We start from the raw sequence: 23,100 nt of genomic DNA on the forward strand, positions 1-23,100 counted from the left end.
TATCGACAAAGGTACTTACATAAATAAAAACAAATATTTATTAAACACAGGCAATCTTTAAAACGGGTCTTCTTTATCCGTCTACCGAAAAGGTAAGCGTGAGACGCGAGTAATAAATAGTTATACTGATTAAATTGTCGTATCAAAGAGACGAAAGTATTTCTAAAATTTTCTATTTCTATTATGGTCTAAAATCTAAATCATGGTAATTTTTCAAGAGGGCGATTCGTTAAAGATATTATTTTGTGGAATTCGTTTATTAGGTATTTAAATTATAATTTTATGTATTAAATGCAATTTAATCCATATGTATTTAAACTGTTTGCTAAAATATTACCTTTTTATTTGAATCGCAATATAACTAAAAACGTAAGTACTTAACTACAAAAAGTTAACGACTAAGAAAAGTTTCCACATTATACACGAAATCGAATTTAATTTGCACAGATTTATTTAACTTTATTTAGTAGGTAACTACCCATATATTAAAATAAACAAAATCTAGATTACAATTAGGATCATCACAATTAATTATATGAAAATTTATTTTTATTTGTATGTCTGTTCGTTACCTTCATCGTGCATCATTAATCAAATTTAGTTAAAATTTAGTACAGTTGTTGCCGGCACTTGCTTGAATATCTCTTACATCTATCCATGTGCAATTTAAAGATGGCGCGCGAGTATTTTGAAAAAAATATAACGAGATAAATATTTTACAGAGGTGCAATACGCGCGTTGAAGTCTTTTCTTAGAACAAGCTCGCTACTTTCGCGTTCCGCGTCGTCGCGCCTCTATCATTGAAGAGTTTCAGCTACATCACGCACCATTAATCTCGTATGACGTATCTTACACTCGTTTCATCTAATTAAGCTTCATCCTTACGGGAGTTAAAAAAAAGTGTGCAGTACACATGCATTAGAAGTGAAACCTTCTTAAAACTAAACTTCGAGAGATGAGACGAATATAGAGTAATTAATTAAGGTTAAAACCTGATATTGAAATTTGAAACATACAAGTTGTTTTCGACCTTATGTTTACTAAGTCAAGCGTTGGAAAATCTGAAACTTTTCCATCAAAAAGTGACTCTCTTAAAAGCGCTGACCTGTAACTTGTTTTATTGCAACTCCTTTTTAGGGTTCCGTCCTAAAGGGTGCCAACGGGGCCCTATTACTAAGCCTCCGCTGTCCGTCCGTCTTCCAACTCTACCTATTACGGTTCACGAGATACAGCCTGCTGACAGATAGATAGACGTACGGACGGACAGCGGAGGCTTAGTAATAGCACAGTTTTACGATAGTAAATCTATGGTTTTAGGGTCCCGTTGGCACCTTTCGGGTACCGTACCTTAAAATCGACGATAAAGTCGCGGGTCAAAGGTAGTTCACAATATATTTTCATAACGAGTGACATGGATAGTTCCTGGCGATTGTGTGCATAGGTTGGTACTTGGTAGTGGTAGACTGGTCGGACGTAGTTATGCATGCAAATAAGCGCATCGGAAAGCAATTTTTCTCTCCGGTTGCAACGACTCGCATCGCTTACTAATCGTCAATAATATGAGACACGTTATGTTCACAATATACTGAATTAATTTTTGTCTTTGCTAGTGCATTAATGCGAGATGGCTGTACCTTCATTAGCAAAGTTGTAGATAATGGAAAAACGAAACCCTTATAAGATCACTTTGTTGTCTGTCTGTCTATCGCCTGTCTGTTTGTCTGTCAAGAAAACCTGTAAGGTACTTCCTATTGACCTAGAATCATGTTTGGCAGGTAGGTAAGTCTTATAGCACGAGTTAAGGAAAAAATCCGAAAAGCGTAAATTTGTAGTTACCTCACAAAAAAATGTGTTACGATTTCCAAAGCAAGATAACTATACCGAGTGGGGTATCATATGAAAAGGCTTTACCTGTACGTTCTCAAACAAATTTTGATTTATTTAGGGTTCCGAGTACGGAACCCTCGCTGTGCGAGTCTAACTAGCACTTGGTCGGTTTTTTCACATTACCCACCCTTTTCTTGGTGGTCGTTCAGTGAGCAGACGACACCTTGGTGGATGCTCACTAGGAGCGGGGATCTGGAAAGTCTCTAGAGTTAAGACCCTTATGTATGGTAGCGGCGCTTAAGACGTCGGAGTCAGGCTCGGGGTCCGGACTCCGGAGTTCGATCCCGGGCACGGACCTCTAACCTTTTGGAGTGTTTAAAAAATATCACTTGCATCGGCGTAGGAAAACTTCGTGAGGAAACCTGCCCGAGAGTTCTCCATAATGTTTTCAAAGGTGTGTGAAGTCTGTCAATGCACACTTGGCCCAGCAGGCAAAATCCTTCTCATTCTGAGAGGCGACCGTGCTTACTAGTGAGTCGGCGACAAGTTGATGATATTGGAGTTCATATTTTTAAACCTTTTTATAGTCATAAAATATGGATTTGGGTTGAAATAAAATATTGTATGTCTATCATACGTTAACAACTATTTAATTTGATTAAAGAACAGTGTATGGCCGAGTGAGTTGTGATAGGCGTGGATAATTTTACAAGGATATGAAATAGTGCTTAGAAGTAAACAGTTGTTTTGAATAAAAGGCGGTAACAGATTACTTACTGTGCTCTTGCGTGTCTTGACGCGACAAGCCATCGGAGTCTTACTTGTATGAAGACATAATATCTGCCGTGCTAATGAAAAAAGCAGAAAGATCGTTAGGGCCAGCGCAAATTGGTGGGCGGGACGGCACAGGATTTCCTAATATAAGCTCATATTTCATACTTATCCAATCGAAATAATTAATTTTTCAATGCCCTTGACCTTGACAAAGACCTTGGAGTATCTCAGCGGATTTTTCACTGGGGTCTCCGAGCATTGAAATATTAAATTACGATTTAATAGGTATAAAAATATGCATTGATAGATTTAAAATCCTTTGCCGTCCCGCCTGCCGATTTGCGCCGATCCTTACGATCGCGAAAATGGAAACACAAAAAAAGGTGTAACATACGTAGACAGAGCTCCTTTTCCAGGATGCAGGATTAGTCTTTAACGTAGTTTTAGCAAAATGTCAAAAAACCGCCTTTTTCGTTAGCACGGCATATAATATTATTATGAACGTGCGCGTTTGTCGTGGCGCACTGACATGCTGACGATCGATTGTCTTGCCAGACTTCGTTGCGACACCAGAACACAGCAATGTGTCTCCAGCTTTATGGTGCCCACGCACTCGAACTGAACTGCAGCTGAACTGCGCGTCGCGGCAGCGTCCCGCACGATATTCTCTCCAGCCGGTAGTGACGCGCTACGCGGTACGCGCGTCGCGGCTGGAGAGAATATCGCAGCTGCAGTTCAGTTCGAGTGCGTGGGCACCTTTAGACAGTATAATAGCTATGGGAAATTAATTTAATTCACATTAAAATAAAATTAATTTAATTTATTTTCGTAATGGGTCATGACGTTTGATTTACTACGAAATTAACAATTATAATCTACTGACAGTATAAATTTTTCTGAAATTAACGATTTCATAAAATACCTATTAGATAGGTAGTGGGTAGGTACCGTAGTACCGTAGTATCGACAACAATAAATAGGTATAGCGTAAGAATCTAAAATCGACAAACAAAGCAAACTACCTAAAGGAATTAGTTGGTAGGTACAACAATAATTACTATTTACAATTTTGGATATTAGATATCATTGTAATATCAGACTAGGTAGGTACGCACTATAATAATATTTTTAATGGCAGCCGACTTCAAAAAGAAAGGCAGGAATTTATCAAATCACTTTTTGATTTTATTAATTTTTTTATGTTGTATAGATTTGTTAGAGGTATGGTTTCCTTTTTGAATAATCAACGGAAATCTGATAGCGAATTTAAAAAAAAACGGATTATCAGATATCTTTACTGTAAACCTTAAACATGTGAATGTTTGTTATTAAAGCACAATTTAGACTATAATATAGCCATACTGTATAGCATATTATACCAAAATATTTTGTATATATGTAGGTACTTAGCTCAGAATTCGTTTTAATGGACATGTTCACACTAAACTATATAGTATTGGCGTACTATACTACGCTATAAACTTGAGCGATTCTCAGGGCTATATCACACGAGTAAAATATACTCGTGCAGTTATATTGTACAACTCGCCCGCCTTCCATATTGATCTACGGTAAAAAGCGCACGGTTAATGAAGTAGTTATACTTCATTAACCGTGCACTTGATAAGATTTCCCATCGGCAACATTTCAGGACCCAGTGTTAGAGCTGTATAGGTAACCTGCTCTGTTCATGCTCCCTGTAGAAAACATGCACATTCTAAAAAGTGGGTCTGAAAGCAGGAGTTCCTTATATGTCGTAGTGGTCGTAGCTGAGTACTTAAAAAAGAGTTATTGAAAATTCATCCCCTAAGGGGGTTAAATAGTATAAGACACTATATTATGCTAAACTGTATAGCGGAATATTAGTATAGTATAGTCTAATGTACTTAATTAAGGGTGTAGTTGAGGTAAAACTTGGAAAACAAATGCAGTTCCATGTTAAATTGCATTTGGTTTTCATGTTTTATCTGTATAATTTACGAAAATTAACCTAATGTAATAAGACTTTCTTTTCGCATATTTAACTTAGCCATATCTATTTTGAAGACGGCTTTACATTTACAAAACAATAAATTATAGTTAAAAAAACGTTAGGTATTTATCTAAGTTTTTTTCCGTAAAAGCGTCCAACAACAACAAACTAATGCAACCTTATCTAAACAATCCCAGTCTTATGCGAAACCTTGTGCAACTCCTATAAGGCCTTTCGATAAAAGTCTTTTTTACTTAAGCGTGGCGATGTAGAAAACATAGCATTTTGATAATATCTCTATATTATCAAGGATATTATCAAAGTACATAGCTTAATTGCACAGCAGGTAGGTACTGCGCAGTCCACACTTCTTTAGCAATCATCTGTACAGCGATCCCACAACTGCACAGGCTACAACAACAAACAGGCTTTAGCTACGACAGTTTAAGATCTCCACTAGTTCTGCGCACAGTGACAAAATACTCGTAGTTGTTCAGATATGACGGCCTGCCCACAACTTTTTCGCTATCAGCGTAGCTTATATCGCAGTACAAACCATAATGTCAGCACTGGAAACGCCACTTTATATCGTGGGCGGCACCGTACTCGCTCATACTCGTTCACGCGCTGTCAAAGTCGTGGTTGGATGGTAAAGTATCCACAGTGTTTGCGGATACGTAGGTTATATTTTAATATTCTGTGTGTGTGGTCGGTCGTCGTCATCGCTGTGTTCCTCTTGTAATAGCAGGCTATCGGGAGGTCCTCGGGAGGGCGCGCGGGCGTTGCCACTACGCCGCGACCCGCCCCGTGAGAACATCCGGGATAGTTGAGCGAATTTCTTGCGAGACACTGTAACGAAAATATAACGATACAATAACGAAAAAAATTTTTTGGAGACCTCTACTTTTTTATTATGTAACATCCGTTAGATATTTTTTTCATATAAAACATAGCCTATGTCACCCAGACCTTTACGACGAATCAATTGCCACCTCATTCATCAAAATCGGCCCAGTAGTTTAGGCACTACGGTGGAACAGACAGAACTTGAATACAAACATACATTAGACTGCTAAAATAGAATAAAATAGAAGAAATAAAAGAAGGGTTATAAAACCCTTCTTTTGGCTTTACCGCAGTCGGGTAAAAAAAACTAGATGATGCTCGCGATTCACTTGCGTAGATTTATGTTTAAAAATTCCGCGGGAACTCTTCTAACTATTTTCCGGGATAAATAGAAATCGATGTCCATCTGTGGGATGCAGAATATGTTTATGCCAACGTTAAATGCCTTGAAAACGTAACAGACAAACAGACACATTTTCCCATTTAATCCTTCAGTATGGATAATATTTATGGATAAGTAATTACTATTGTAAATGCAAAAGTGTCTCTATCTGTCCGCTGATCAGCTGAACCAGTCAAGAAGAAATTGGCATACAGATAAGAAATATTATTAGCATATGCATGGAGACGGAAATAAAATTATTCTTTTTAAAACCCGGAAAATCAAAGAGTTTTCACGGAATTTTAAAACCTATTAAAACACGAACGACTCGGCGTAATTGTAAATAGCTAATAAAAAAATATTTCTAAGACTAATTTTATTAAAGTTAACGACCTAAGCGAAACTTAATTCGATGCGCTACAGAATTGCGTGCAGTGGATTTAATTTCACCTGAAATTCACAATTTCATGTGATATTTTTTATTTTTTTATTGGTATAGTTATAGAAAACAATTTACGAGGAAGGCACCTATTATAATAATAGTAGGTATAACATTCATCACACTAATATTATAAAGGAGAAAGTTTGTATGTGTGTGTGTGTGTGTGTGTGTGTGTGTGTGTGTGTGTGTGTGTGTGTGTGTGTGTGTGTGTGTGTGTGTGTGTGTGTGTGTGTGTGTGTGTGTGTGTGTGTGTGTGTGTGTGTGTGTGTGTGTGTGTGTGTGTGTGTGTGTGTGTGTGTGTGTGTGTGTGTGTGTGTGTGTGTGTGTGTGTGTGTGTGTGTGTGTGTGTGTGTATGTTTGTTACTCCTTCACGCAAACTACAGGACGGATTGGGCTGAAATTTAGAATGGAGATAGATTATACCCTGGATTAGCACATAGGCTACTTTTTATCCCGGAAAATCAAAGAGTTCCCACGGGAATTTTAAAAAACCTACATCCACGCGAACGAAGTCGCGGGTATCAGCTAGTACTTATTAATTTATGGAATACGTAAGACCTCCTGTGCGAAGCCGGGGCGGGTCAACTACCTACTAAATAATGTTATATGATTGAAATGCTTCGAAACTTACTTTTACCCATATTTTTTAGCCTCTCCTTAAATGCCGCTTCGTCATCGTGGCATTTGGTTTTATTTCCTTGCTCGCTATCTAATGCGGCAATGAACTCTTGATTCCACCGCAGCTCTGCCATGAATTCCTCGTTCTGCAGAAAAGTTGCAATACGATCGTCATCCATTTCTAAACTTAGATCGATTCTTGCGTCTGTGCCGGGAGGTATACGTAGGAACATCGGTGGTAGAGGCCCCAGCATCCTTGGAACCCATTTTCTTCTAACAGACAGCGGGACAGAGTCGTCATCGGTGTTTCTGCAAATAATACCTGTCTCAAGATATACATATACGGTCTCGGTACCTTTACCTAATGCTTTTCAGTATCTTTACACGATTGCCAAGAAATATTGTCAATCACGTACCTAATAAGTACTACGTTATAATGTTAGGTAGATTGCAGATAGATACCTATCTATCTACCTACGGCTCATCTACTATCCAACACTAGCTTCTCCTTTCAGCAAAGGTTGCCTGGTAGAGATTGCTCTAAGCAATAAGGCCGCCTTTGCACACAATTGTTTTTTCTGTTTTCTTCTTTCTGTGTTGTGTTCCTTTACACACCTATGTGGTTTTGTGTGCATAAATACTTCTATCTATCTATCTATCTACCTAAGAGCGATTGCGCACTCATCCGATCCGAGTCCGTGAAAATAAGTATCTCTCCATCATCCGTGACAATATCTCGGATGTGCCTCGGATATGACCCTACATAAGTCAAAGATGTCCACTGAATAGCTTGGATTTGGAGCAGAGATCGGATTAGTGTGTAAGCAATATCCGAGTTTTTTTATATCGTATTTTCACGGACTTGGATCGGTTGAGTGCGTACTAATCGTTCCTAATTAACGAAACGTCCGAACGTCACATTGGATGTGGCTTCATGACGAAATAGTCACATTGGATGGGACATATTTAAATAAAATGTTCACCAATTTTTATAAAGCTAATTAGGCATGATTACGTTCACCTATGAATGAAATTCAGAAAGCAAATGAGTACCTATTGTCTTGAAGTGCATTGGCTCAGTGCCAGTTTTCAGTTTTATAGCGCCACTCGAAACTAAAGCGGAAATTGGCTCATAGATTTTTCACTTAGGTATGTTTACGAGTGGGTAGTAGGTACTTATATGTAATGTAGGTATCTTTTTTCGATGGCAAGTTAGCTCTTGATTGCTGACCAAGATTCGCCGACGACCGCATAATATATTCTGACTAATTTATTAAAAGTAAGCATAAACCCAAATGTATGGGATTTTTTATTATCTAGGGTTATAGAAAATACACTGCGAATATTTCTACTCTCCTATTACGGTTCATGAGATACAGTCCGCTGACAGACAGACGGACGGATGGACAGCGGAGGCTTAGTAACAGGGTGCCATTGCAGGCACCCTTCGGGTACTTAACCTGACAAGGCAACTCGAATTAAAAAAAAATCTTAATCCTAATTCATATTTTGTAAGCAGGTAATAGGGTTGTATGTTTATTATGTATAGAATATTATTGTAAATTGAACAATTGAAAAGAGCAACCGCCGAGTTTCTTGCTGGTTCTTCTCGGTAGGAACAGCATTCCGAACCAGTGGTAAATTATTTGACGATTCAAAAGCACCTGTAAAAGTTTATTTGAATAAAAATCTATTCTATTCTATTATCAACAACGCCTACCGGCATTGCAGTACCCAGTAGAGTAGGCAATTGCCCGCGAACGTCGCCTAGTGGACTACTTACCTTGTGTATTTCGTTCAATAAGTACCTATTACCTATTTGTTATTGCACCTTTTAGTTAGGGTACCATCAATGAATGGCAGTTGGGTAGGTACCTGTAGGTATAGGTTTGATGATAGGGCCAACGGAGACAACGGACTATTGTCCGTGGAGGACAAACAGAACTTCATCGCATAACGCATACCTCGGACCAATAGTGCCTACTTACTTACAGCGAAATCATAGTAAAAGATGAGAAACTTTTATCCACGAATATATTATTCCCTCGTCTGCACAGGCCCTTACCTGTAGCACTGATACACTGGTACACTGGTACCTACCTAAGTTCGCTAATTACTTACTAAAGATTAACGATGAATTATGAAATACGCAAGTGTCGTTGTGTAAATTGTAAATATACTGATAAATACGTGCCGGGTACGTGGCCCCACCGCTTTTCCCACTGGCGGGTTTACAGTAGGTAAATCGCCATGTACCCCTGGGGTAATAACACACACACATAGTAAATAGTAGATAAAGTAACTAAGTAACAATTTTTTTTTCTATCGACGACGAAGGTCTGGTGGAAGGATTCGGCCGTGGCTACCGGCAAAGCTGTGGCGCCAAGCGGTTTAGCGTTCCGGTACCATGCCGCGTAGAAACCGAAGGGTATAATGAAACTGCTATATCCCTTCCAAGTTAGCCCGCTTACATCTTAAATTGCATTAGGTATACCTACTTTATAACTTACCACTAGGTGAGTTGAATTAAACAAATGTATAGGTACTTAATACTCGTGCTACTCTTGTATGTATATACTATATAAATATATAATACTACTATACTATACTATATTAATATTATGTTAGTGCATAAATAAAAATCTAGAAATTAAGTAAGTTTAATGATATTATCTGTACCTACTTGCTCTCCAAAAATAGAATCCAAAAACTTACACAAGCGCCGTAGTATCATTGTCTTCGCCGTTTTCAGCGGCTCGAGAGATAATACGTCGCTCCTTGCGCCGAGACGGAGAACTGCTCTCCACGCGCTCCATCTCCAGCCGAAGCCTCTCGTTCTGATTGTCGGTGCTCATCGCTAGCAGCTGGTCGATGGTCGCGTCCACTGCGCCCTGATTAGCGCGAAGCACCGCTTCGATAACGTCATCGTCCATGTCCGGGAACATTGTTTTGAAGTCGGTCATCGCCTGCGTAAACTCGAGTTGCATGGTGGACGCCATGGTTGCCTCCAGCGTCCTGAGATTCACTGACCACGAGCGACGTCACGAGTGCGAGCCTCTTACCGGCGACTCAGCTGACATGTGACGTACGAGTACCGCAGTGTCGGAGGGCAGCGGTGCCATGCAGGCATCGGCCATTCTCGTAACGCAGCGGACACTGCGGCGGCTGCCTCGTCCTCGCGCTGCTAATTAGCGAGCGGCGAGTCCTGTAACACGGCGCCTTACACCGAGCGAAACCATGATGTGCAATTTTCACTTTCGGCGTTTCAGGCGCGCAATGCGCTTGCGTGAGTGCAGATACACCGCGGGGAGTGAAGTCGTCGATATAAATAGAGAACGCGTGATACGGCGACGGCGCGCATTGCTAGTCCCTCGTCCGCCGGCCGCCGGCCGCCGCGCATGTCCGATGCATTGTTTGTAAATTGCGTTCATCACTTTGACCTTTCAATCTTGCACGGCGACGATAAACACAACACCTCACAGAAACTACGCGACTCCAGTCTGAGATAAAACAAAATCGTGACTCATAAACGGATATGGGTAATAATTACCTACCTACCTACATTGTAACAGTCTATCTATGAAGACTATGACTATGGCAATGTCTCTACTAAAACTCATTGCAAAGAATTCTTCAAGTTCGCTACCTGATTATTCGGATAGGTAGATACCTAGCTGTAGTAGCTGTTAACACTAAATGGGTTTTCCTGTCCTACTGGTCAGCCTCTGTAAATTCTAATCTGTCAGACAATCAGGGTAATCACAATCTCTCATAGAGTAAAGTATACACTGCAATCTCTAAATTGTCAGGTCTAAATCTAGTGATATCCTTTTCAGCAAGGAGCATTATGAAAGGGACATCGATTTAGACTTCTCATTTTAGTTTAGTTTAGAGAAGAGAGATTGTGTACAACAGAATTAGCCACAACACTGCGTGACTATAAAAACTACAATTAAAAAGGCATCTAAAAACAGACAAATAAAAAACGTATTAAGTATCATCTATGTTTAATTTCAGATTAAAATACATGTTTGTCAATAATAATATAATTACACACCGAAAACAATTTTTTTTAAATATAACTAAATAAGTATAACTTAGTCTAAATTTTTACTAACATGATTTAGGTACGTTCCTTGATTCGAATCGATTATTATTTAAATAAAAATATATTTCTTTTATAGGTAGGCACATGTATTTTTAAACTTTTCGCTACAAATTCAATTTTTGTAACGAATCACTGAGAGGGAGGTAGCTATTTTCCCATAATATGTAAATCTAATTTCAGGCGTTCCTTCCTCTTCTGCAAGGCAATTCTACATACGTTTAAAAATGTTGCTTGCTAGTTAAATTGATTTTAAAAAAACACGTATTTCTAATAGATAAGCTCTTTAAAAGCCTTACTTTTTCAAAATAATTAACCTATTTCAACTCTATCGTTATTATAGAACGTTTTTATTGATATTAAATATCTTTTAATCTTAATATGAGGACTGACAATTAAGTTCCGGGAATTTCGCTCTGCAGTCCCCCCGGGTAACACTGGCGCGTTCGCTTCGGTCGCATTCGAAAGCTAACAGGGCTCCCTCCGTCACTCGTTTCATACAATCGTAGTTCCAATTTCATTTGAATATTAAGCAACCAAAGTCCATGAAATTTTGCAGACATATTCTAGAAACTAATATCGGCGTGGGAGCGCCGTTGGCGCCGGTGCATAGAATTAGGAGGGGACTACTGCGAAGGTGTCTAAGGTTGGTTTTGACAATTTTTAATTTATTCTAATCTATTACGAAATTCCCGGAATTTAAATGTCAGTCTTCGTATTGATACAAGATTTCAACAATATTCGCCTTTCAGAGTTCAACCTGATTTGGACGGCATAATAGAATCTTAAGAATTGATAAAATCTATTGCACCGGCAAAAGCGAAAATTCTTCAAAAAATATCCATATTTCTAAGTTACTACACTGTTAGTACCTACAATACGACACGTATCGTAATTTCATTTTAAAGGGCATTAACGCAAAGCACTTTTTCAATGTAAAAGATTCTGTACAATATCGTCAATCGTACGCAATCCATAACTATCACCTAGGTATAGTATTATTTTATAACAAAAATGAATTGTCTGATAGAATTATTAAAAATATTTGGAATGTATTAGTTTAAAATAATTGTTTTATCCTTAGCTTGGTATTGGACTAGTACCTAGAGCAAAAAATATCGAAAATATTTCAACAGATTCAAATAAAAATATAAAATTATTAAACATAACGTAATGGCACTCCGCTTTGTATGAAAGATGAGAAAAGAGATCAAAGGAAGTGAAATGGATTATTATATTTTATTTCATGCAGACATCGATATAAAATATACAGGTCACAAATAAAAAAAATGAATTATTTCGAAAATCCATCCTTCTAAAAGGGCAGTAATCGGCACATCATTTAGTATGGCACGCCTTATCTAGCGTACTATGTAATAATATTATTACATATCTATGTGCCTGGATTCTGCGATTAGCATAACATAGGTTTTTCCAATACTACGAGAAGTTCTTGTAGATTTTATATCACTCCGTGATAATGGAACATGCCTTTAATTGGATGGTTGCTTTTGGCAAGTCTACGCTCTACACTAGGTACAATGTCGCTAATTCACGCACAACAGTGCGGAAACCAGCCCAGAGAGAAGAAGAATGTGGCTAATTCTGTTGTACACCATCTCTATACTGAACTTAAATGATAGGTCTAAATATATTTCTACTCTAGGGCTTTCACAATGCTTCCTGCGAAGGTAGCGATAGGTTTTGAGCTATCAATTTAGTTTAGAGATCGCGACCAACAGAATTGTCATCAATATGTTCGAATAACCATTCCCATTTTAGTAGGACACTAAGCCTAGTGGTTAAGACGTTGGCCTCCTATTCGAGTGTCCGGGGTTCGATTCTGGGCACGCACCTCTAATTTTTCGGAGCAATGTTTGGCCTTTTAAGCAATTAAATTATATTAACAGTGAAGGGAAACTTCGTATGGAAACCTGCCTGCTATGTGTTAAGTCTGCCAATCAGCATTTGCCAGTTCTCATTCTGAGAAGGGACCCGTGTTCAGTAGTGAGCCAGCGATGGGTTATTGATGATGATGAATTACAATTGCCAGTCACGACTGTACAAAGTTTCAACTCAATCTGATGAACCATAGCGTACGCATAAGTATATAAGAGACAGATAGATAGATACCCATTAGTAATGTGGACTGTCCTTTATTAGGGGCAAGGCACGCGAGGACAGATAAGGTTTGGTCCTTCTAACAGTTTATTTCTATGTTCGTACCGCAGTCGGAGTCATTTCGGAGCCATGAATAGTTTTCAGACAAAAACTGTTGTGTAGAAAAAGTTGTATATGCGCACACCCTTACCCTATGTTAATAAAACTGTGAACACAAAGTTATATAATAAACATTAATATGCAATCTTTGATTTATTTTAATTAACTGAACCCCATAACAGTTGATCCCCAAAAATGTTAATGACACACACTTATTAAAATAGGCAAAAATAGTAGAGTTACATCCACACCAAAGACACCAATCTAATGTGGCACTTTATGAAATCTTTTATTCAAGCTTATATTTAAAGAAAAATATATAGTAATATAGAAGCGCTATCTATACTGCCACTACTGACTTCCAATCAAAACATCAACTGTGGAGATAACTTAGGTCATTTCCAGACTGACAGACGACTTTTAGCAACCAATGTCTTGCGACTGAAATTATTAATTTAGCATATAAAAAGACAAACTCATAGTGTAAAATTATTTAAAAAAATTAAACGTCAGTTTTCTGTAGAAATGAATGTTTATAATCTAGAATAATCCTGTCTTTACTATCGCGCAGTCAGGTAAAACATTGCAATAGTTTAAATAAAAGAGCCAATGAATGTATTGTAATTTTATTGGATAACTTCTTACAATGAAATGTTAATACATTTTTACTAATTTTAGGTCTTAAACAATCCACCGTCAGTCAGGATATGGCCTTAAAGCTTGAAATGTTACACACCGAACAAACGAGCGCCAACGAAGAAATTAGGCTGTTAAATTCAAAATAAACCTTTCCAACAATTTTTTTCGCACAAATGATTGCAAAATGCGAAAATTCGCTCTACGCGAAACATAGCCGACCATACATTAATTGAACTAGATGTTTCCCCCTTCTAACATGCAGAGATGCGAGTGTTCTATATATTTTAAATTTAAATTTGCACACCATGGTATGGCAGATTGTGGCTTAAGGCAGAAAATTGTAATCAACAACTAATTTAACTATGTACCTATCACCAAATAAATAATTTAAATTTGGGGATTAGACCGTGGTTCAAACATTTTTGTCCTTTCTTTCTTTATTTATTTTTATACCAAGCAAATTTATTTTAATGTAATGGTTGTATCTTTAGTTTAATGGTTTAGCGATTGTGTAGTACCGAATTAGCGCTATGCGATAAGTAAACTTATGTCCACATCGGAGCAATGAATCACCCCTGCATTGGCCGGTCAGCTCGGCGACGCAACAGAACAAGAGAGAGATTAGACGCGCGCCTGCGCCCCGTGCTGCGGCAGCATCACCACGGTGTTGGCGGCCGGCGGCTGGCCCGGCTCTGCTGCCCCTAGTCCCACCTGTGTTTATTTATTTGTATTAATTTCATAACTTAAACTCAGGTTACTTATAAGTACAGTACAACCAAATTAATAATGCGCATGCAGATCTTCGCTAATTGTCGTATTCCCAGAAACACCCGAATCATTGAATCGTAAGAGCCCTAAACAATGCACTTGCATCTTGATCTTTGAATCTTGTTATAAACAAATAGGAGTCAATATCATGTGTACCGAATACGACCGTTGCCGAACAGTGACGAAGTCGAATCAGATCGTCACAGTGCCGAACAGAGACAAATCCGTCCAGTACTTTTTGCGTGAAAGAGTAACAAACACACACACACAGACAGACTTTCGCCTTTATAATAAGTTTGATAGTGTGATTCCTGCGATTTCATCCGCGTAGATTTAAGTTTTTTTTTAGTGATTAGGTGCGCCTTATAAAAAACTCACAGCAGCGTTTTCTGGATCAGTTGTCATGAGAGTAGCGGCGCGGTAAGACGGCGGGGGGGTTTGCTTCACAGCCTCCTCGTAGTCCGGCAGCAGGCTGGAGTAGTCGGGCGCGGCGGGTGGGCCAGAGTACGGGGGCGCGGCGGGGGTCACAACCCCCTCGCTCGAGATCACGAACGGAGTGAGGCTGTGTAGCGCGTGGGTGCGCATCGTGAGGTACTTGTAGCACCGCCATACTACGCTGATGAAGTAGGCCTGTTGGACAAAGTAGTTGATAAACAAAGCGGGTAAATCAAGTGGGTCATATAGATAACAGGGGCGGAAAAAGGAAAACTTCAGACTGAAACTATGTGTGTGACTCATATTTATATGATTAGTATGTAAAATTATATCTACAATAAAATAACTGTATAGGCCGGTAGATTTTTCACCACCAAGCAGTTGCCTGTTGCAGTCAGTCTCAATTATACACATGATCATAGATAAGCTGCTCACAACACAGCATGAGGTGCGCCTCCGCCACCAAGCAGGTAGAGAATTGCTGAGGCAGGCAGAGGTATCCTGTTACCTTCAGCGGCAATTATACAAATGATAATGGAGGTACAATACCTTGAGCAACACTGCGAGGAGGAAGGCTCCGAGTACGACCAGCGCCAGTGCAGGGGCCGGCAACGACAGCAGCTGCTCACGCCACGGCACGCGACGCGCCTCCGCCACCAAGCGGTGAATAGACCGAAGATAGCAGAGGTAGCCTGTTGCCGTCAGCCTAAAATAATACAAATGATGTGATTGGTATTACAGATGATCATACCATCAATGATCAAACGGGTCTGCCCGCGAAATTCAAATTTTATTTGTTTTTTTTTGCAATTTGTAAACTAATACGACTAAGCAGGCTTATGGCACTTTAATTGCGCCAATGGCAGTATCATCCTCATAGGCTTTAAAGAATTCAGTTTAAGAAATACCTAAGCTCTAGTATTGACTATAACTCACAATTTAGTCGATACTAGAGCTTGCCCCTTAAAGATGCAAATAGTAATGATTATTTATTTTTTCATAGACTTACACAGTAATAGCAAAATCAAATATCTGCAGACAGAAGAAGGGCAGCAAATGTGCGGGCTTGCCGCGCGACGCTCCGTATATCAACATGAGAGTGATAGCCAGGGTACACACTGTCACCAACGCACCTACATCCACATCATCTGCAAACAATATATGTTCAAAACTATAACCCCACTAATACTTAAATATACTAACCCAACTCTTTATTTTCATTTTATGACAAGTTAGGGTCTGAAATCTGACTTGGTGGTAAGCTATTATGTATTCTAAGATAGAATTAAGCTAAATGCACAAAGATCTGGCAGTTTTATGGAACCCATACCCCTAATAGGTGTCAAATTGTTGTTCTGTCATTACAGATTAGGATAAGTTTTTAATCTTACGATATATCAAGCTGTGATCACGTGTATGGGTGCCATGTTGCGGGAAGGGCGTCGGCCGAGTCTCCATACTGCCAATTGGAGCAGAGTCACGCTCCAACTCTTCAAGGAGACTGGGGTCGCGTACTATTGCAGCCAGAAACCCTAGCGCTATTAAATGCAGCATCTGTAAAGAGAAGTACCTCAACTCTATGACTATACACCTCATGGATTTTTTATTTACTTGCCTAAAAATATCCCAAAAACAATGTACTAGCTGCAAGTCTCTTTGTGCTAATGTGAGAAAAGTTCCCACAAGTGCCAACAACAAGTATACCAAGTTTCAACTCAATTGGATGAAAGTATAAGAACAATATATGGGACAAAGTGGGATGAACAAAGAAATATTATTAGGAGTGTTACTGATGATGAATGCCTGTATATGGACAAGGATAACCCCTACTGGGTGGGTTCTTGTAATTATTGGGAATTATTTATGATGTAAGCTTATATTATGGCCTTTGTTATGTAGGTATATTGATTCCGGTTTATCCAGAATGCCAAACATTAGGAATAAGATAATTTCAAAAATATGTTGTTACATTAGTATTAGGCTGTGCCAAACAAGTTTGTCCATTTTTCATAATTTATATTCAGTCATTTGTTTCTTTATTACATTACTTTACAGTTTACATATTCAAAACAATAATCATAATTATGTTGTATATTATCAATAACATCATTCACAGATAGTATCACGTAAACTTCATTTTAAGGGGTTACACAAATATTCATACATTTGCAAAATTACAAGTGTGTTGGCCTATTACCTATTAGATATGAGCGCCGCGCCGGCGCGCCGTCGTCGCCGTGAGTTCATATCAGCGCGCCGCCGCCGATTGAAACATGCGGCGCGCCGTCGTGGCAAGTTGCAACTTGTTTTCCCGCTCGCACGCACCCTGCGCGCGTGGCGTTCATTTCGTTCGCTCAGTCGCGTCAAGCATTTCACGAAGTGTACGCGTGTTGGTATAATTATTGAGTGGCGGTAACAATGGCAGTCACTTCAACTACTTTTGATGTTTACAAGACAAAAATAAAAGATATTTATATAACACCAATGAAAAATCTTTCTACAAAACACACACATAGTTTTTGCTGGACAGAATTTGGCCAACTAGCTGTAGAACTAAACGGCAAACGAAGAAATGTTCTAGGTGAACAAGTATTTTGTGCAGTTTGCCTACGGAATGCAAAAACTGAAGACGAGGATGTTTTGTTTTCAAAGTAAGTTATTTTTGCTTAATATTTAACATTAGGTAATATGTAGGTATATGAATTTGCACTTGCCACTATACAAAGAAAGACACTACAGTTATTAAAATAAATATGAATGTAACGTAAGCTAGGCTAAGTAGGGTAAGTGCTAGGGTAAGTTGGCATGTGCCACTAACTTTTCGGAGTTGTGTGCGTTTTAAGCAATTAAATATCACTTGCTGTAACGGCGAAGGAAAACATCGTAAAGAAACCTGCAAATCTGAGATTTTTCCATAATGTTCTTAAAGATGTGTGAAGTCTGCCAATCCGCACTGGCCAGCGTGGTTGACTATGGATAAACCCATCTCATTCTCACCTGTGGTCAGTTGTGGGCCATCGGTCGATGATGATGTAAGCGTTTACTAATTTTATCTTTTATTTACTTTTTAGGGTCCAAGTAAAGGTTTACAGCAAAAGTATAGCCACAAGTAATCTCCTCAGACATTTAAAAGATGCACATGGTTTAGAAGATACACAAAAATCTCAAATTTCGAACATCACAGAATTTTTTTCGCCGAGAACTCCAAAAACCAGAGACAAATACGGGGGAAGTAGCAAAAAATGCGATAAGAAGTCACTTTCCCAAGACTTAGCACTTTGGTTTGCTCGATCGTTGATTCCATTTGACACAGTAGACAACGATGCGATGATTGATTTTTTTAAAAAATATAATATTATTGTGTCCGAGGCAGACTTGCCATCGAGACACAATATTGCACGAGAAGGACTGGAAGACGTATACAACAGTATGTTGAATTACATAAATGTTTTCATATCAAAGCAAAATTCTCGTTTCGGGGCTTTGACTGCTGATATGTGGACGGATAAATACAGACGGCGTAATTATATCACTTGTACGTATCATTTCATTTCTGAAGACATGACTCTCATCAAATTTACATTAGCTACAAAAGAAATTATCATGAAAAATACTGGCGAAACAATCCGTGATGAAATTTTGGAGGTGTTGCGTAGTTTTAAAATAGAAAAAAAAGAGATTTATTTAGTCACAGATGCTGGCAGTAATATGAAACGAGCTGCAAACTTATTAGGATTTGATAATCACCTCTGTCTTGGTCACGCTTTACATAATCTAGTCAACGTAAATGGTATCGAAAACACCAGAGAAATAGCCAAAATTTTGAAAAAATGCAAAAAGATTGTTAAGCATGTTCGATACAGGGCACCACGTGTTGAGGCGGCTGCGTCTGCAGTACAGCAAGAACTGCTTTCTTCTATTGAAGAATTTCAAGAATTCACTGAACATCTGGAAGATGATGATTCAAATGACTCAGAATCAGAATCCACTGAGATACCTGAAACTCCTGAAAGGGCTTCAAGTTCCAGACAGTATGTGCTGCCTCCTCCTACCATTAAAACGAGCACAAGCACAAGATGGCATAGCATTTTGATGATGCTTAAAAGTATTTCTAATTATGCAAATCGCCAGCCTATAAACATAATTCTCACTGAAATAGGACGAAGTGGTCTCGTATTACAAGATGCTGAACATGAAACCATTGAGGCTCTGATCAAGTTTCTTGAAAATTTTAAAAAAATCGTTGAGGTTTTATGTTCAGAAACTCGACCAACTTTGAATCTAGTTTTAGTCTTTCGTTCAGAGGTAAAGAGATTACTTGAAGAAGCAAGCGACGATGAGCCTCTCGTAATATCGAGACTCAAAAATAATATGTTAGAGGGTCTGGAATCCCGTTTTCCAGTAACCGATGTGGTTGTTGCGGCAACTTTACTTGATTGTCGATTTCATTCTATTAATGAGATTAATGAATATATGCAAACCAAAGAAGTCACTAAAGTTTCATTTTTATCATCAATGATCAAGCATCGGCTGGCAACAGAAGACATTCAACAAATTCCAGTTATTGATTCCTCTAAAGCTGGACAGAGTTCTTTTGATAGTACTTCAAACTTTTTACTAGATTTAGCGCGAAGACACAGCACCACTCAACGTGATTCTGAGAGTGCAATAGAAAACGAATGCTGGAAATATTTCAGTACAGCATGTCCTGAAGATTTAGAACCTTACGGTGGAGACGTTTTACAATACTGGAAAGACCGGAAAACTTCTATGCCATCGTTATATACTCTTGCACGCTCGATTTTAAATATACCAGCAACCAGTACGCCGAGCGAGAGAGTATTTTCCACAGCTGGACTCGTGATAACTGCAAAACGTTCACGACTTAATCCTTTAAGACTAAATAGGATTATATTTGTGCATGACAATTATAGATTTTGCAAAGAATCTATAAAATAGACTTTTTAGTCTAGAAATCGGTAAACTTTATTTCTTTTTATTAAAAGACTCTGAACTCGCCATTAACAAAATTAAAGTACTTACTTATTAGTTTAACTTATATGTTTTTCAACGTTATCGAAGAAAAAACTAGTTGTTCTTTGTGTTTGTGATTATAATGCATATTTTTTTGTTTTTGATATATTTTAGTAATTTACATATTTTTTAACATTGACAGATTCAAACTAAGTGCTTCGATTAAGATTTATGTTATGATAGAGAATGTTGCTCGGTTATACTGTGTTTTTCAACTTTATTTTGTTTTTATAAGTACATTTTTAAATTTAAGACAGATTCAAGCTAAGCGCTCCGATTTAAATTAACGTTATGTTATGATGGAGAATTATTGTAACTGCTTATAGAAGTAGTTAATAATTTAATGCAGGTAAAGAATTTCAACTATTTACGAAAAGAAAACTTGATTTGATTTTGATTTGTTGTTGTTAAGAAAGTGTAGTAAGAATTAACGATTACCTACATTGTTTATGTACCACGTTCCTATATAAGAAGATTATAACGCTTTTTTTTAAACCTACAATATGGTTTTATTTAATATTATATTTAAAAAAATCGATCCCTGATAAAAACTTTAAGGCCCACGACCACGCCGCCGCGACGCCGCCGCCGCCGTGAAAATTTTCAGAACACGCCGCCGCCGTGGAATTGGCCATCGGCGCTCATATCTATTACCTATTCAAAACCCTTAAGTTTAATCAAGTTTACGAAATTGAATACAGAGATAGCTTGCATAGCTACGCACAACAGACGGAAACGTTTAAGTGCGGAAACCAGCCCAGAGAGAAGAAGCTTGCATAGCTAAATAGGCTATTATATTATATAGCAAATATATTATAGGCAAATATTTATCCCAGAAAATTAATAAGTTCCCATGGGATTTTCAAAGTCTAATTTCATAAAAAGTTGTGGGCATTAGTTGATAGGGTTAACTTGTATACTTACCAGATGCCATATGCCAAGCAGGACTGTGCCGGTGCGGACGTGGAAACAAAAGCAGCAACTCCATTCTGAATTACGTTCAGTTCCCAACTTGGGACCTAGTCTCAACATTTTCACCTGTAATAATTTCAACAGAAATAAATTTAAGGTTTTTAAGGATTTATGCATTTAGATTTGTTGAACTTTACTTTATGTTACTAAAAATGTTGATGCATCATTCAAATAAAGTAAAATTCAAAAGACCTCTTTAACTCAAACCCTGTTAACTCTTTACTGTCTAAATAGAATGTTGGTTAACCAACATTATGTTCATGCCTTTTCATGCAAATAAACTGCAATAGTTGAATTTTTATTTTCTCATGTCTCTATAAGTATTATACATGGAATATAATATGCCTCTATAAGTCTAAATTGAATAATTTAAAACTCCTTATCTTTAAGTAATTCATAAGTCACAGATTTGTTAACACGAAATTTGTAACCTTTCCCTTGAAGTTCCAGTTAAAGAGGCTCCACTGTAAAACTATAGTTTACAATTATATTACTTATAGCTACATTCTGTTTTTTTTTAATATCTAATTAAATATAAACATAGCAATTTAAATAGTATGGAAGCTATGGTTTTCTATTATTTTTCTATTATGAATGATTTGAAACCCGGCCTGGGTAGATAAGTATGTTATTTTCTGCTATTTACTATATATTATATAAGGAAAATTGCTATTTTCCTTATAGAGTCCTTTATAATGACATTATTTAATGTAACTCAACATAAGACTCGAAATAAAAATCCTGACAGAAGCGCAAATGAGGTGGCTTTAGGACATCAGCTCTATTAAATGTAGGTGTACCACGTTTATACTCAACAAATAGTTGGTAGACATTAGGTACAGCAGGTAACGTTAGATATTGGAGCAGGAAGGTGGTGAGTAGTTGGGTACCTCATATTTTCCATATGTTGGGAGCGTTCAATTGTTAGGTCGGTAAGTAGGTATATGCATATAGCAAATAATATGATTTCAATATATTGTTTGGGAAAGGTTTATATTAATGACGTGTAGTCTTGCAATGCGGTCGTATGTAGTATTAAATTTCTAATCAAAAACTAGATACTTAGTTACGGACTGCGGTGTAACAACACGCAATACATTTATCTTTGAACAGAGTTCCCAGAGTTCAAGGAGATCATATTTCGTAGAAAAAAAAATTGCTTACCTATTATATGCACGAATAAAAGTAGGTAACTAAACGTAAATGAAAAGATAGTACATAATATGTATGCTCTAAAATTAAGCGAAAAGGAAAACTGCGAAATAGATTTAGGATTCGATTCGATTTTCAATGGATTTCCAAATAATTTCTATTTGACAATCTGTGATGACAATTACAAATACAAATGACAAGAACACAGAACAAAGACTACGGTCTACGTCACTGTTTATCAATAAAAAGATGACCCCAGACAAAGCATCAAGGTGGACTAGTCATCAAAATAATAATACCATAATACCTTGTTAGAAAAGCTATGTATGGAAAAGCTCTGAAGATTGCGAAAATACATTTTTTTTGTCTTTGTTCTAGCTAGTCTAGCTTTTGTTAAAAAGCTAAACTATGAAATCTATGATGGTAATTTATTGCAAATATCGTGAGTTTTTATTTAGTTTTCAGTTTAAAATTTAACGATGAAGGTGTGTAGAAAGCCATTTATTAAGCTATTGCTGTGTATTAACTGTAACAGTTGCAGCAAGCTCAAATTATGAAACATAACCTTTCATATTTTATAAGTACGATATTTTGTTCTGTTGTTTTGTTCCTTTCATGGACGTATTATATCATATAGTCCCTTTCGGGTACACGTGTCTGACAAGTCCATCTTGATTCTTTGTCTGGTGACTATGCTACGACCATACGACCACAAAACGATTCCGATATCCTAGACCATCCTAGACTATGATTCCGACCCACGATTTTTTAACTGGCTTTACAGCTTTGGATTCAAACTTTTTCTTAAGCCAGCCTATTTCGTGAACTACCGAGCTATAATACTATTATTAGGGCTATTATACGGAACAATATCATCTAAGAGCTGATTAAACTGCGAATTACAGTTGCGCCAC

General features: G+C 37.8%; 2 protein-coding genes and 1 long non-coding RNA gene across 3 annotated transcripts; all 3 read right to left on the reverse strand.

Annotated features, from left to right (window-relative positions):
- Positions 1 to 2,454: 2,454 nt before the first annotated feature.
- LOC123872873 lies at positions 2,455 to 4,170 on the reverse strand. The gene is made up of 2 exons (XR_006797558.1): positions 3,358 to 4,170; positions 2,455 to 3,195 (listed from the first exon to the last, which is right to left on the reverse strand). It is a non-coding gene; the product is annotated as an uncharacterized LOC123872873 (long non-coding RNA).
- A 35-nt stretch (positions 4,171 to 4,205) lies between these two features.
- On the reverse strand, positions 4,206 to 10,386 carry LOC123872872 (CUE domain-containing protein 1). The gene is made up of 3 exons (XM_045917470.1): positions 9,577 to 10,386; positions 6,875 to 7,170; positions 4,206 to 5,422 (listed from the first exon to the last, which is right to left on the reverse strand). Exons 1-3 carry the CDS (start codon positions 9,858 to 9,860, stop codon positions 5,256 to 5,258), a joined length of 747 nt encoding a protein of 248 aa, XP_045773426.1. The 5' UTR covers positions 9,861 to 10,386; the 3' UTR covers positions 4,206 to 5,255.
- Positions 10,387 to 10,858: 472 nt separating this feature from the next.
- On the reverse strand, positions 10,859 to 22,388 carry LOC123872871 (lysosomal-associated transmembrane protein 4A). The gene is made up of 7 exons (XM_045917469.1): positions 22,199 to 22,388; positions 20,987 to 21,100; positions 16,420 to 16,582; positions 16,038 to 16,176; positions 15,578 to 15,734; positions 14,972 to 15,223; positions 10,859 to 14,536 (listed from the first exon to the last, which is right to left on the reverse strand). Exons 2-7 carry the CDS (start codon positions 21,092 to 21,094, stop codon positions 14,447 to 14,449), a joined length of 909 nt encoding a protein of 302 aa, XP_045773425.1. The 5' UTR covers positions 21,095 to 21,100; positions 22,199 to 22,388; the 3' UTR covers positions 10,859 to 14,446.
- Between the last annotated feature and the right edge of the window lie 712 nt (positions 22,389 to 23,100).

Source organism: Maniola jurtina, chromosome 15 (genome assembly GCF_905333055.1).
Source record: "Maniola jurtina chromosome 15, ilManJurt1.1, whole genome shotgun sequence".
Classification (NCBI taxonomy): Eukaryota; Metazoa; Arthropoda; class Insecta; order Lepidoptera; family Nymphalidae; genus Maniola; species Maniola jurtina.